Below are 12596 nucleotides of genomic sequence, written 5' to 3'. Positions count from 1 at the left end.
GACTAAAGAAGGGGTTTAACCCGATTTGATGCCACGTTCTTATTCCCCTGTGGCTGTTGCCTTTTTTGGATTATTACAGACCAATGCTGGTATCACAATGCTTTTATCTATCCTATCCCGATCTCTCCCCCCTTTTCAAGCCGTCTTCTCAACCCTGTTCAACACCGCGACGCCCTCGACGTGGCCCGTCTGCGGGAAGAAGTCGAAGCCCACGAGGCTCTCGATCTCGTACTTTGTGCCGTCCCCGCCGTCCCCGCGGACGAGCACGCCGACGTCGCGCGCCTGCGTGTGGACGTTGCAGCTCACGTACACGACGCGGCGGGGCCCGAAGCGCAGCAGCTGGCTCAAGAAGTCGTTGTCGCAGCCCTTGCGGGGCGGGTCGATGACGACGACGGTCTCGTCGGCCGGGTAGGTGACGTGCTTGAACAGCTCCGGGGCGTCGGCGGCCATGAAGTTGCACTGCGACTCGGGCAGGTCGTTGAGCTTGGCGTTCTTGCGCGCGCACTCGATCGAGTCCTTGGCGATGTCGATGCCCGTGCTGCCCTGGAAGAGCGAGGCCAGCGTGATTGTGAAGAGGCCCGAGCCCGAGTAGGCGTCGATGAGGTACTTTGTGCGGTCGCGGTTGGGGCCCGCGGGCGGCATGACGTGGTCGCGGATGTAGCCCGTGAAGGTCGGCAGGATGGAGTTGTTGTTCTGGAAGAAGGAGTTTGCGGGGTTGGTGAAGAGGTACCGGCCAATGTACTCGGTGCTCATGGCGCCCGTCTCGGACAGGCACGTCTTGATGTCGGTGTGGGTGTCGGTGTCGACGCGGATCGCGTCCGAGGGGGTCTCCGCGGGGGGCTGTTCCTGTTCCGCGTCGGCGGCGTCGCCGTCGCCGCCAATGACCTTCTTGGGGTACCGCTTCGTGCTCTCGCGGAGGAGGATGGTCGCGCCCTTGGTGTAGTTGCCAAACTCGCGGGCGATGCGGGAGCGCTCGCGCTTCATGCCGAGACGGACGGCGTCGGTGCCGATGGGGCAGTCCTCGATGTCGAGCACCGCGCGGCGGCCCTTGACGTTGAAGCCGATCTCGGGTACCCGGTCGAGCGCCTGGCGCGGCTTGTTCCTCTTGTTGTGCCCCGGGGGACCGTCAAAGTGCGGCGTGAGCTTGGTGCGGTAGCCGTACTGCAGCGGGCTGCCGATGGTCTCGGCCACTTCCGGCACGAGCTCCGGGTTGAGGTTGGAGAAGTTGCGGAACGCCTTCTCGACGATTGTGCGCTTGTGCGCCAGTTGGGTGTCGTAGCTGAGCATCTGGAACTGGCAGCCGGAGCACTTGGTGAAGTACTTGCAGTTGACGCGGGTGTCGTCGCGCAGCGGGCCCGGCGTGACGACCGAGAGGTAGTCGGCCATGGAGTACGACTCGGCGGGGAAGTGCCGGATGACCTTGACCTTTGCCACATCGCCGGGGGCGACAAAGGGGACGACATAGATCTGGGTGGGCGGGGAGCCGGCGTGCACGGCGAGGCCGTCGCCTGTGGAGGAGAGGGCGAGGACCTCGACCTCGATCTCGGTGAAGGGGGCCGGAAGGGGTTGTGCCGGGGCGGTCTCAGCCGCGGCCTCGGCGTCGCCTTCCTTGGCATCCGCACCCGCATCCGCCGGCGCCGGCGCCGGCTCGGGGAGAGACTCCTTACGGGATGCGATGAGCGCTTGCACGTCCGCCGCCAAGACCTCCTCCGAGGACCCCTCCGTGATGTTCCTCTCACGCTTCGACTTGCGCTGCTTGTCCTTGCCCCGTCCGCCCTGGCCCTGGAACCCGCGTTTGTTGCCATTGGGCTTGTTTCCGTTACTCTGCCATTTCCTCTGCTCCGACCCCTGGCCCTGTCCCTGTCCCTGACCTTGCTGAGATGCTGGTGCTGCCGGCTTTGAGGGAATCTCCTGAGCCGGTTTGGACGCCGGCTGTTGCTGTGGTGTGTCTGTGTTTGACGACATCTTGATTTTGTGTATGAGTGGCCTGCGAGGTGCGGCCGAGGTATAAGCGCGGCTAGGGCCGATGAGTGTGAGAGCCGCCGGGCGGAGTGAAGATGAAGTGAGTCTCGGGAGAAGCCGTAGGGACAGACTCATCAGATACTCGGCTGAAGGTTTTGGGATTGGTTACGGTTGGGGGACCACCACTAGCTTGACGACGTGACCCAACAAATGTTAAGAGATGCGGCTCCGAGTCAGAGAGCGTGGTGCAATGGCCTCAGAAAAGTAATCGCCGTCAACAGTGAGAATGAAGCTTGTGACATGCGACTTGTGAGAAAAAAAGTTATCGACCAGCTCTGAAGGTTGCTGAGAATTACCCAATTCGCCAGCCCCTGATTGGTGTCCCTGGGGCGCTGGGCGCGCGGTGTGGGGCCGCGATCCAGCATGACCGCCATCATGCGCACCTCCACCCCGGCGCCCCAGTTTAAGTCGCTTATCAGTGCCTGCCGGATCTGGGGCGCACCGCCCTGGAACTTGTAATAGGGACTCGGTCTGTCGCAATCGACGGGGGGGATCCAGTAGAAATAAGTCATGACCCCCCGACTACGGAATGGGCTGGTTTGTAATGGCCCCAGCTTACTCACCTTGTTCTCCTAGGCTATTTCGTAGAGTAAGGAAAGAGAGGTTGTTCCCCAGATAAGAGACAACAGTCGAGTGCCGACTTCCAGAGTTGCTCACCTCTCTCCTTTTGGCGTTATCTCTTATCGGAGCTTCGGCCGTCGAGTCTCGGAGGAACCGTCTGGTGTTGGCTCACAGACAGCCGCCCTTCTGCTTCTGGACCTTTCAAGATGAGTGAGTTCGTCCCATCAAGTGTGCTCAGCGCTTTTGAACATACAAAACTGACTGTCACCAGAACCATCCTCTCATTCAACATGGCGCTGCTACGCCTCTCTGCTCCTACTGGCCGGGTTCCGCGCAATCTCGGCCGGGACCGTACCGCAATTCGTCTTTAACCCTCACAGTGGCAGCTCTGGCGCCGTCGCGAGTGAGGCCGTGGAATGCAGCAAGATAGGTCGCGACCTGATCGCGCAAGGTGTACGTCTTCTCATAAACCCGGCAAATCCAGGAGGCTTCTGGAATTATTCTGGCATTCACCATGTACCGTTTCACACATGACTAACTCTCGCACAGGGAAACGCCGTTGACGCACTCGTCGGCACAACCTTTTGCGTCGGCACTGTGGGCATGTACCACTCTGGCATTGGCGGCGGCGGGTTCGTCGTGATCAGAGACGCCGATGGGAACTATGAGTCCGTTGACTTCAGAGAGGCGGCGCCAGCCGCGGCGTTCCAGGACATGTACAAGGGCAACATCAAGGGGAGCGTCTACGGGGGCTTGGCTGTGGGCGTGCCGAGTGAGGTTCGTGGGTTGGAATACATCCACAAGAAGTACGGAGTAAGCAACCCAGTTGACTTTGAGTGAAGCAAAACCGAGGCTAACTCACTGCTTAGGCGCTGCCATGGAAGAGTGTTGTCACTCCGGCTGCACAACTGGCGACTGCGGGCTTTAGAGTCTCCGAGGACTTGGTGCGATACATGGCCAACGCCATCAGAGGACAATGGAACTTCCTCGTGGAAGACCCCGTGTGGGCTGAGGAGTTCGCCCCGAACGGTAAGTCTTTGGCATGTTCAGCCAGTTGTAACATGACTAACAGCCTCCAGGCACACTTCTCCAGCTCGGCGACACAATCTACCGCAAACGCTACGGAGCGTAAGTCTTCCATCTAGCCCTCCCCCTTTCTCTCAACCACCGCAACTAAAAACGCCCAAAGAACCCTCGCCAAGATCGCGGAAGAAGGCCCAGACGTGTTCTACACTGGCCCCATCGCAGAATCCATAATCGCCACCGTCCGCGCCACAAACGGCACCCTCACCCTTGACGACCTCGCCTCCTACAAGGCCGTTACACGCCCTTCCCTCTCCATCACCTACCGCGGCCACCGCCTCGTCTCCGTCGGCTCCCCCGCCAGCGGCGCCGTGTGCCTCAACACCCTCAAGATCATGGAGCAGTTCGACCCCTCCGAGAGCGCCGACACGAAGCTCGGCGTCCACCGCTTCGACGAGGCGCTGCGCTTCGCCTACGGCGCGAGGTCCCTCCTCGGCGACCCGGACTTCGTCGACGGCATCGGCCCGTTCGAGGACACCCTCATCGACGAGGCCACAGCCAAGGACATCCGGGGCAGGATCTTGGATAACCAGACGCAGCCGGTCGAGCGGTACGACCCGCACGGGATGTACTCGAGCGAAGGGTTCGGGACGTCGCATATTGTGACGGCGGACAAGTCAGGCATGGCGACGTCCCTGACCACGACCGTGAACCTTCTCTTTGGCGCTCAGATCATGGATCCGTTGTCCGGTGTGATTCTGTTCGTAGCCCCCTTTTTCTACTTTCTGACAAACCCCCACTGACAAAATCACCAGCAACAACGAAATGAACGACTTCTCCATCCCCGGCGTCCGAAACGCCTTCGGCTTCGAGCCCTCCCCCGCGAACTTTGTCCGCGCCAAGAAGCGGCCCCTCTCCTCCATCACCCCGGTCATCGTCGAGCACCCCGACGGCACCCTCTACGCCACCGTCGGCGCCGCGGGCGGCTCGCGCATCATCAGCTCCACGGCCCAGGTCACCTGGCACGTCCTCGAGCACGGCCGGACCATGAAGGAGGCCCTCCGCGAGCCGCGGTTGCACGACCAGCTCATGCCCAACACCGTCACCTTCGAGTACCCGTTCGACAACGACACCGTCGCCAGCATGCTCGAAAAGGGCCACCATGTGAAGTGGGTGCCCGAGGGCAGCAGTGCCGTGCAGGGTATCATCTTCGATGGCGGTGTTTTTGAGGCGGCGAGCGAGCCGCGTCAGAAGAACAGCGGCGCGTTTACGGTTTAGAAAATCATGTAGACTGGCTTCACGCAAAGATGATTAGAGGCTATAGAGCATAGTTCATGTTTATTGAGGTTATCTGAAGGGAAGGGGTATCCTCGAGTCTATCAGGTACATAGAAAAATACAAACAAGAGTAACAAATGTAACTATGTCCTCAGGGCTACCAGCTTCTCCATCTGGGCGATCCACTTTTGATCGAACTCGCTCTCCGTGAACCGCTTGGCCGATTGGCGTGCCCGGAGACGGATGGGGAGCGTGTCCTTGATGGAAAGGGCCTTCTCGTAACCCTCGGCGAACTCCTTGACGTTCGTGGCGTGAAAGCCTGTACTCATGTTAGTGTGTGGCTTCGAAAGGATGTTTGTCAGCCACCTACCTGTCGGTTCACTATCGACCTTGGTGACGATATCCAGCTTGGGGCCACCGCTGTCGTGAACAACCGAGATCAGACCAGCAGCCTGGTACTCAACGACACCGATGCCAAAGTGCTCGTTCCACATGCCGTTGACACCCACCGAGGCTTTTTGCAGCCAGTCCAGGATCTCGGGCCACGAAGCGTCCAGGTGGAACTCGACTCTATCCTTAATGCCGAGCTCGTTAACCAGAAGGCGCAGCGTATACACCCGCTTGGAGTCGTGGTCGTCTCTGACGCTACCAATGAGGACCAGTTTCGCACCCTCGGCGGCTTCGGACTTGGTGTTGAGGAACTCGGCGAAGGATTGGATGATGAGGGTGTGATTCTTCTCGGGGCGGAACTGGGCGATGTAGACCAAGGCCTTCTCGCGCTTCTTCTCGCTGGCTTCGGAGACCTCCACGGCCTCTTCAAGCTCTTCAACGGCGCAAGGCGGGTAGTTGACGGCGATGGGGTAGTTTCTGGCCTTGGCCTGACGGTAAGGGCCCCAGAGCCTCTGGACATGGCCTTGGGTCCAGGTCGAGTTCGTCATGACCACGTCGACTGTAGATCCAACCCGAGAGTACAAGGCCGCAAACATCTTCCAGTAAAACTTCTTGACCTTGCCTCGGAGACCAACTCCCTTGCCAGCATTGACGCCCTGTGTTCCGGTCGTAGCCTTAGGGTCAAGCGACTCCAGCATATCGGTCGAGATCGTGGGGTAGTGCACGTAGGCGCAAGTAGGGACTCTGCGAAAGAGTAGCTTGGACAGACCCAAGGAGAAGGCGTAGCCCATGGTATCAATAAAGATGTCCGGGACAAGGAGCTGGAAGGCATCCCAAGCCAGAACAACGGATCCAAGCGATTGTCCGAGAAGTGTAAAGTGAGGCCATGTCGAGGCCAGCACAAGGTGTCGTGTGCTCAGGTAGAGGAAGTTAACAGTAGGGGGGTGCAGGTCGATGTTGAATCGGGTCTGCGACATCTTGTGAGCATGCGCAAAAGAGGGGTTACGTGTTCGGGAGGCAAACCTTGACGCGCGCAAGCATGGCCTGCTTGTTCACTTCGTGGTCGCCAGTATAGACAACACAGAGTGCTTTCGGGTAGTGCTCCTGGGTGGTTTTGATCGCAGCCCAGAGGACTCGTTCTCCGCCTCCACCAGCATTGCTTTATGCCGTTAGTAACTGCCCTTAGTTGTCATTCACAATCGACGCACCAGAAGGGGTGGAAGAAGCCGATGACTCCGGTCCAGTCTGCGTCCTTCTTTTCAGAGCTTCCGGAAGCTTGTGCCTGCACATTGTTCTTGCTGCCGCTTGCACCCTTCTTAGGTGACTGCCTGAAGGACTGCTGCTCCGCGTTCATGAGCTCCAAGAGCTGTGCTCTCCTTCCCTCTGTTTTCTTTCGCAGGTACCATCCCAGCAGAGACCCAAGGCCCCGCATGATGAGAGGAAACATCATATATGTTGCTATTGGGGAAATGGCTATGATCGGAACGACGACGTAGGCGAGGGTCCAGGGATCGATGCCGAAGGAGAAGGGCTTCTGCCCAGACGGCGCTGAGCAGGTTTCGGGCATCGGAGGTCGAGGAAATCGCGAGGTGAATGGATTTCAGTATTGTTGTTTTCTTTGCTGCACAGTGACCGCGGTAGTGTTCAGGAAAAGAAAGGGCGGTTGAAGCCGAAGATGGCGGCGGTCTGGTCTAGCTTCAGCATTGCCCGTTGACGTCGTTGTGGGATAAGGTGCTGTAGACGGGACAGGAAACAGGCCAGGTTGTACTGCAAGCTAGAAAATGGGGCGGGGGAAGCTGCAGCGTAATTAGTTACAGGCCGCACATGCCTTCCTCGCACTGCGGCACTGGTCAGTGGACCCCCACAAGGGTCCAGGTCTTTTCCGGCCCGGCGAACTGGGCCACATTGCGCTGGGATAACTGGTGACGCGCTGACGGGAGCGGTGGATCTGCACTGGCCGACCACGGGAGGCTCTGTGGCTCTCTCTCAGCTTCCCTCACCGCCCGCCAGGCCCACAGCAGCATGTCCATTGTGCCATTCAAGTCGTTACCTGACTGAGACGAAGCGGAATGGCCCATGTAGGGATCCACTCTTGCAGCTCCCCATTGACCACTGAGAGTCAATCATTGATTCATCTCATTCTCATCCACCGCGAAATTCAACATCAACCCTTGACATTTCTGGCTGAGTCGTCAACCATACAGAAGCTCCCGGCTACTTTGAAAGGCCGGGTGATTCGGTCTGAACCTAAAGGCCCTCTGATGAGCGCGTGATCATCTCATCATGGCTTCCCTCAAAGCGGCGCGTTGCGCCATCGTGCCCGGCCTGCGCCAACCACTGGGCCTTTCAACAGCAAATTCGCTTTCGCAGTCTGCCTTTCTTCGCCCAACCCTGAGGCCGATGGCGCCACACTCTATCCAGAGGACTACAGGTGCAAGAAACATTTCCATGGGCGCCTATGTCGAAAACAGTGTCCAAGCGACCGGGGAGGCTCTCATCTGGCTAAACTCCCTCGGCTCTACAGGACACTGGGGCACTACAATCATATTCGCAGCTTTTGCCGTCGCCGTCGTCAGAACACCGCTTCAGATGATCGCCAAGCACATTGTCAACAAACAGACCGAAACCATGCCATTACTTAACGCCTGGAGGTTTCAATTTCGTGCCAACCGCCTTTCGGGAGCCCTGCAACTAGCCCGGACTCGAAAAAGGCTCCTCAAGGAACGTGGGTGCCAGGACTGGAAGGCCTGGGCACCCGCACTCGGCATACCCATTTGGTTTCTCATGTCCGAAACTCTGAGGCGGCTGTGTGGCGCCCGTGGCGGCTGGTTGTCCTTATTGTCAGGAAACTACAAGGACACTACCCAACCAGCCGTGGGTGCAGCAGCAGCATCTGTCCCGGAGCAGGCGTCAACGGCTCTATCATCGTCAGTCGAAGCTGTCTCAAACGGCTTGCAGTCTCTTGGCTCGACCGTGGAGGCCGGTATGGCCAATGGCGGCATGCTATGGTTTACCGATCTCACAGTAGCTGATCCCACGATGGCCCTACCCGGGATACTGATGTTGACGATGGGCTACACAATGTTCCCGAAGCAAGAGGAGATGAGAAAGCTTGTGTTCGACTTCGGAAACTCCCAAGCATACATGACTCCCGGCCTGAAGTGGAGAGTTCGTCTTCAAAGGGGACTACTCGTCTCGGCAATTCTTGTGCCCGCGCTCTGTAGCAACTTGCCAGCAGGCTTGTTTGTTTACTGGATTGCGTCCATGGCCTTCACGCAGGTCTCTGGCAAGGTAGTAGACAGGGTATTTCCCAAACCTCATACCGTTCAACCTTGCCGGCACCGAGAGCCTATCATTTTGCCGGTAGCATAGATCACCAACAACAGTGTACGATGGAGAAACTGATTTCGGAATTATGTCCTCGGCTACAGAAGCCCTGATGTACAAAAATAGCGACACGCCACCGAAACGCCAATGTAGCAATAGCAATCAAACAAAGACAAAAGAACCGATACCCTATGCCATGCTAGTCCACGACAATCGCAAGAATGATGATGGTGAGAATGACTGCGAGGATCAACATTAGACAGCACCCCTTGTTGCGAGCTGCTTTCTGGTGCCTTGCTGCCTGTCGAAGCTCGACCTGGGCGCCGCGTGTATCGTCGCGCACGTCTTCTACGTTGTCCGCGATCGATGTAAGCTGCTCTCCTTGTTCGGTCACAATCTGCGCCACCTGTCTGAACAGCACATTCAGGTCGCCAACACCCTGTTCGATATTCCGGATCTCCTCTTCGCGCTCGATGATGAGCGCTTCCTGGAAGTCCACCTCATCCTGTGACGCAAGGCGGCTGACCTCCTGCTGCTGTTGTAGCTCGAGACGGTCCTCGGCTCCGGCCGAAGCATCTGCCCCCTCGCCTTCGGTCGCTGCGCGCGCGGCTGTGACGGACGCACGCTGTTTCTCGAGAGCCTTCCTCTGGATGTCTTGGAATTCTTGGAGGACGTTCTGAAAGTCTGTCGATATTCTGGACTGGTCGTATTTTTGTTGTTTCTAATGTTGCATTAGCAGAGTTTGTGCGCAAAGTGTCTGTTTAACACGAACCGTCAAATCATCCCAGGTTTGGAGCTTCTTGACTCCATCTCCAATCTCCTTGCATAGGTCCCGAGTCTTCTCGAGGTGATCGTGGACTCGTTCCCTGACACGGGGGGTGTCGCGCTTCGTTCCGAGAATGTTAACATCGGTGGTGAGCTGCTGGATGTTGCGCCGCAGGTTGAAGATCTTGTTGGTCAACTGAGACTGAAGCTGCTTGAACTCGGGGTCGTCGGAATAGTTGCCCTGGCGGCCCGATCGGCCGGCCTCGAGCGATGATAGCTGATCGTAGGACATTGTGGCGATGGTAAATGCAGAAAACCGCGAGCAAGAGGTATCAAAAGAATGGCGTCGTTCCGTTTCGAGGGCGAATCAACTTTGGCCGGCAACGATAAGTCGAGATGTCTGGGGATGGGTAAGTACCTAGGCTGGTAATGGCTGCCAGGAACCGGTATGTCGTCGTGGGCTGTGGCTGGAACACTACGTAACGTGCCTCACCCCACCCAATCAGCTCACGTTCGCAATTGTGGTGCCTTGTTATCTTATCTGCACGTGATGCGTGTGGCTCATTTTCTCCTCAGGGCGGGTCTCAAGAATGTCGGTGCTCAGGCAAGCTCGATCCGGAGCTGCAGTTGTTGTTGCACTGGAGATTTTTACATTATTTACTTCCAGATCCCGGCCACGGCACCAGTCCAAGTGCAGCCTTGCCAACCTTCGCCCCAAAACACACGGTCTCGATGACCATGCAACTTCAGTATGGCACCGGCAACAGTCAGAAGGGCTCCTTATAAGGACTTTCTGCAGCCTGCGCTGCAAAGGCGATTTTCTTCCACCGCGACCATTCTTCTAGGTCTATCTTATGTCCAAGCCGTCTTGCTTTCCGGCTGGAGCTCCTGTGAGTAGTTGTCTGCACGATGCAAGCTCGCGAAGCTTCCCAACTGACATCTTCCCTTCAGACTTTTGGTCTTGGTTCCCCATTGGCCCCGCGGGCTTCCGAACATTATTCCTATTCACCTGCGGCCTATCGATCCTGATCCTGCGCATTGCGCAGTACCACGTCGGCGTTCGCGCTTCCAACTCAACATTCCACGCGTTCACGAAGTTCTTCTTCAGCATCCACACCCTCGAGGCATTCCTCTTCTACAGCTTTTCGAGCGCCCTTTTTAGCCATGTCTACCTGTGGGCCATGCCAGAGAGCGCAAACTTGGGATGGGTCACATATTACAGTGGTGGCGAACGCGCCAGAGTGAACGAGAGGACACTGTGCTTCTTTTGCTACATGGCTATCAGCGCCGTTGTCCAAGCGATCTTCCACTTCTACCACGATAACGACAAGCTCATCATCGATGTGTCGAGGCCCGAAGGAGATGGTGTCAAGGTTTCTGGAGATGCTTCGCTGAGTAAGGTCTTGGGCGAAGTGCCTGCGATCCTCATCCAGTCCAGTGTTCGATGCCTTAGCGTTGCTCCTATTGCTGGCGTTGTCCACATGATGTTCTTGCGATCCTTCATTTGGGGATGGGCATTGTTTTTCTTGCGACCTTTCTACAGCATCCCCAAAACCAACATGCTGCCACCTACCCAGCCTTGGGACTTGCCCTTGCTTTTCCGTTGCGCTGTGGCTGGCTTCTTGATCAATGTTGTCTGGAAGACGGCGAATCATGCGTTCTCGACATTCATGGTCAAACCCCCGCTGAAAAATGGCAAACCTCTCACCAGCGAATCCAAGGATCCGAACGGTAGTCTTCTCAACGGACTCAAGAGCAAGAAAGACCAAGTTCGGGTGAGTGCTTTCCAGTGGAAAATTGTGCACCGTCAACTAGCTAACAAGTATAGTGTTTTGCCCTCTGGGAACTGGCATATATCGCACGCAATGACGAAGGCAGACGCAAGGCCATATTCCAGGACATTGATCGTAAAGATGGTTCCACGTGGTCCCAGATCTACGTACACTGCCTCACTGTCATCAAAAGCATTGAGACTAGAATTGATGAGTATGGGAAGCCTGCAGCTGTGCCGGCCGTCCCTGTCCAACCCGAAGAAGTGCGGGCTCGCTCGTCAGCTCCTTTGAAGGAAGACCCGATCTTCCAGAGCAAACCCGCAAACAGGACAATGCGTGGTGAGGTGGAAAAGGCACTCACCCAGGTCGGACGCCATCCCGGTAACTCGCCAGTATCGCAGCTTAGTCCCATCGCAAAGAAGACGCTCCGAGGGGCTCGCGACAAGGTTTTGACCAAGGAGCAGCAGGAGGCATTGTCGTCCCCTCAACTGAGAAACCAGTTCCAGACTTGGGCTCTGAAGGTCATCAGTAACGAGTACGTCGGTTGGATATTTCGTCAACAGTTCAGGAACCGGCTCACCGCTGTCGTCCTCGGAACACCCTACTCGGAGCTGAGCCAATATGTCAACGCGGTTGATGTGCTCAGCCTATTGGCTGTCCACAGTCTTACAGAGGATACGTTTGGCAAGGTCCACAAGGACATCCCCACCATCATTAGGACTTTCACCACAGTCATCAGCAAGATCGAGGCGTTCAAGGCCAACTTCCCCGTTCATTGGACCGACGTCGAACAGAACAGAGCCGCGCCGGAGGTAGATGCGCTGATTGCAGCCCTGAAGACGGGCTTGGCCCAGGTGATTGCGGAGTTTGAACCTTACAGCAGCGACTTGAGGTTGACCCGCACGGATATGAGACTGGCGAAGGAGGCCGCAGCCCAAGAGGCTCCCTCGAGGGAGGACAAACCTCGACTTCCCGAGATGCAACACGCACGCTAGGAGCGGCTTGTCGCATATGTAGTATCGCGGTACCATCACGAATTGTGAGGGCGTTCGGTGGGCAAAACGGCACATGCATAACGGCATAACGACGTGTATCATAGAAATAAAAGTCAGTAAAACGCAGCTTCGATCGCATCTGACGGTCCGTGACCGCAAGTCTATTGTCACATGCAACTGAGGTGCGCAAGCCTCATCTTGCCTGCGTAGCCCGTCCGCCTAGGCCAGCGGAGAGGAATGACATGAGACGATTGGACGCCAGCGATTGGGCACGACCGCACGTGTAAGACAGTGACCGCTAGTCGTGGGCTCATGCTTCCCCAAGCCAAGGCGGCAAGTAAAAAAAGATCTTTCATGCCGAGGGCCATTCCCCTCCCATTCCATCCCATTGTGATCTTGTCTTTGAGCGCCTGGAATTCGAAAGGTTAGTGCCCGTTCCCGCCCACCCGCTGGTGCCGCTAAGC

General features: G+C 57.2%; 7 protein-coding genes across 7 annotated transcripts; 3 read left to right on the top strand and 4 right to left on the bottom strand.

Annotated features, from left to right (window-relative positions):
* Window positions 1-135: 135 nt before the first annotated feature.
* On the bottom strand, window positions 136-1965 carry ColSpa_10158 (tRNA 2'-phosphotransferase 1; the record flags this gene model as incomplete). The annotated part of the gene is made up of 1 exon (XM_049276370.1): window positions 136-1965. One exon carries the CDS (start codon window positions 1963-1965, stop codon window positions 136-138), a length of 1830 nt encoding a protein of 609 aa, XP_049132327.1.
* Window positions 1966-2789: 824 nt separating this feature from the next.
* On the top strand, window positions 2790-4884 carry ColSpa_10157 (glutathione hydrolase proenzyme; the record flags this gene model as incomplete). The annotated part of the gene is made up of 7 exons (XM_049276369.1): window positions 2790-2793; window positions 2855-3099; window positions 3133-3396; window positions 3453-3612; window positions 3663-3711; window positions 3773-4366; window positions 4422-4884. The coding sequence occupies 7 exons, from the start codon at window positions 2790-2792 to the stop codon at window positions 4882-4884; spliced, it is 1779 nt and encodes a 592-aa protein (XP_049132326.1).
* Window positions 4885-5026: 142 nt separating this feature from the next.
* ColSpa_10156 (GDP-Man:Man(3)GlcNAc(2)-PP-Dol alpha-1,2-mannosyltransferase) lies at window positions 5027-6250 on the bottom strand (the record flags this gene model as incomplete). The annotated part of the gene is made up of 2 exons (XM_049276368.1): window positions 5027-5202; window positions 5254-6250. 2 exons carry the CDS (start codon window positions 6248-6250, stop codon window positions 5027-5029), a joined length of 1173 nt encoding a protein of 390 aa, XP_049132325.1.
* A 25-nt stretch (window positions 6251-6275) lies between these two features.
* ColSpa_10155 (GDP-Man:Man(3)GlcNAc(2)-PP-Dol alpha-1,2-mannosyltransferase) lies at window positions 6276-6705 on the bottom strand (the record flags this gene model as incomplete). Its single annotated transcript, XM_049276367.1, has 2 exons — window positions 6276-6432; window positions 6482-6705. 2 exons carry the CDS (start codon window positions 6703-6705, stop codon window positions 6276-6278), a joined length of 381 nt encoding a protein of 126 aa, XP_049132324.1.
* An 851-nt stretch (window positions 6706-7556) lies between these two features.
* Window positions 7557-8645, top strand: ColSpa_10154 (mitochondrial inner membrane protein oxa1-1; the record flags this gene model as incomplete). The annotated part of the gene is made up of 1 exon (XM_049276366.1): window positions 7557-8645. The coding sequence occupies one exon, from the start codon at window positions 7557-7559 to the stop codon at window positions 8643-8645; it is 1089 nt and encodes a 362-aa protein (XP_049132323.1).
* Window positions 8646-8799: 154 nt separating this feature from the next.
* Window positions 8800-9657, bottom strand: ColSpa_10153 (syntaxin-18; the record flags this gene model as incomplete). Its single annotated transcript, XM_049276365.1, has 2 exons — window positions 8800-9321; window positions 9373-9657. The coding sequence occupies 2 exons, from the start codon at window positions 9655-9657 to the stop codon at window positions 8800-8802; spliced, it is 807 nt and encodes a 268-aa protein (XP_049132322.1).
* Window positions 9658-10116: 459 nt separating this feature from the next.
* On the top strand, window positions 10117-12132 carry ColSpa_10152 (nucleoporin NDC1; the record flags this gene model as incomplete). The annotated part of the gene is made up of 3 exons (XM_049276364.1): window positions 10117-10255; window positions 10317-11140; window positions 11194-12132. The coding sequence occupies 3 exons, from the start codon at window positions 10117-10119 to the stop codon at window positions 12130-12132; spliced, it is 1902 nt and encodes a 633-aa protein (XP_049132321.1).
* Between the last annotated feature and the right edge of the window lie 464 nt (window positions 12133-12596).

The sequence above is a fragment of the Colletotrichum spaethianum genome (genome assembly GCF_022836535.1).
Source record: "Colletotrichum spaethianum MAFF 239500 DNA, contig33, whole genome shotgun sequence".
NCBI lineage: Eukaryota > Fungi > Ascomycota > Sordariomycetes > Glomerellales > Glomerellaceae > Colletotrichum > Colletotrichum spaethianum.
The sequence above is the reverse complement of the archived record's forward strand: the minus strand, read 5'-3'. Positions and strand labels throughout refer to the sequence as shown.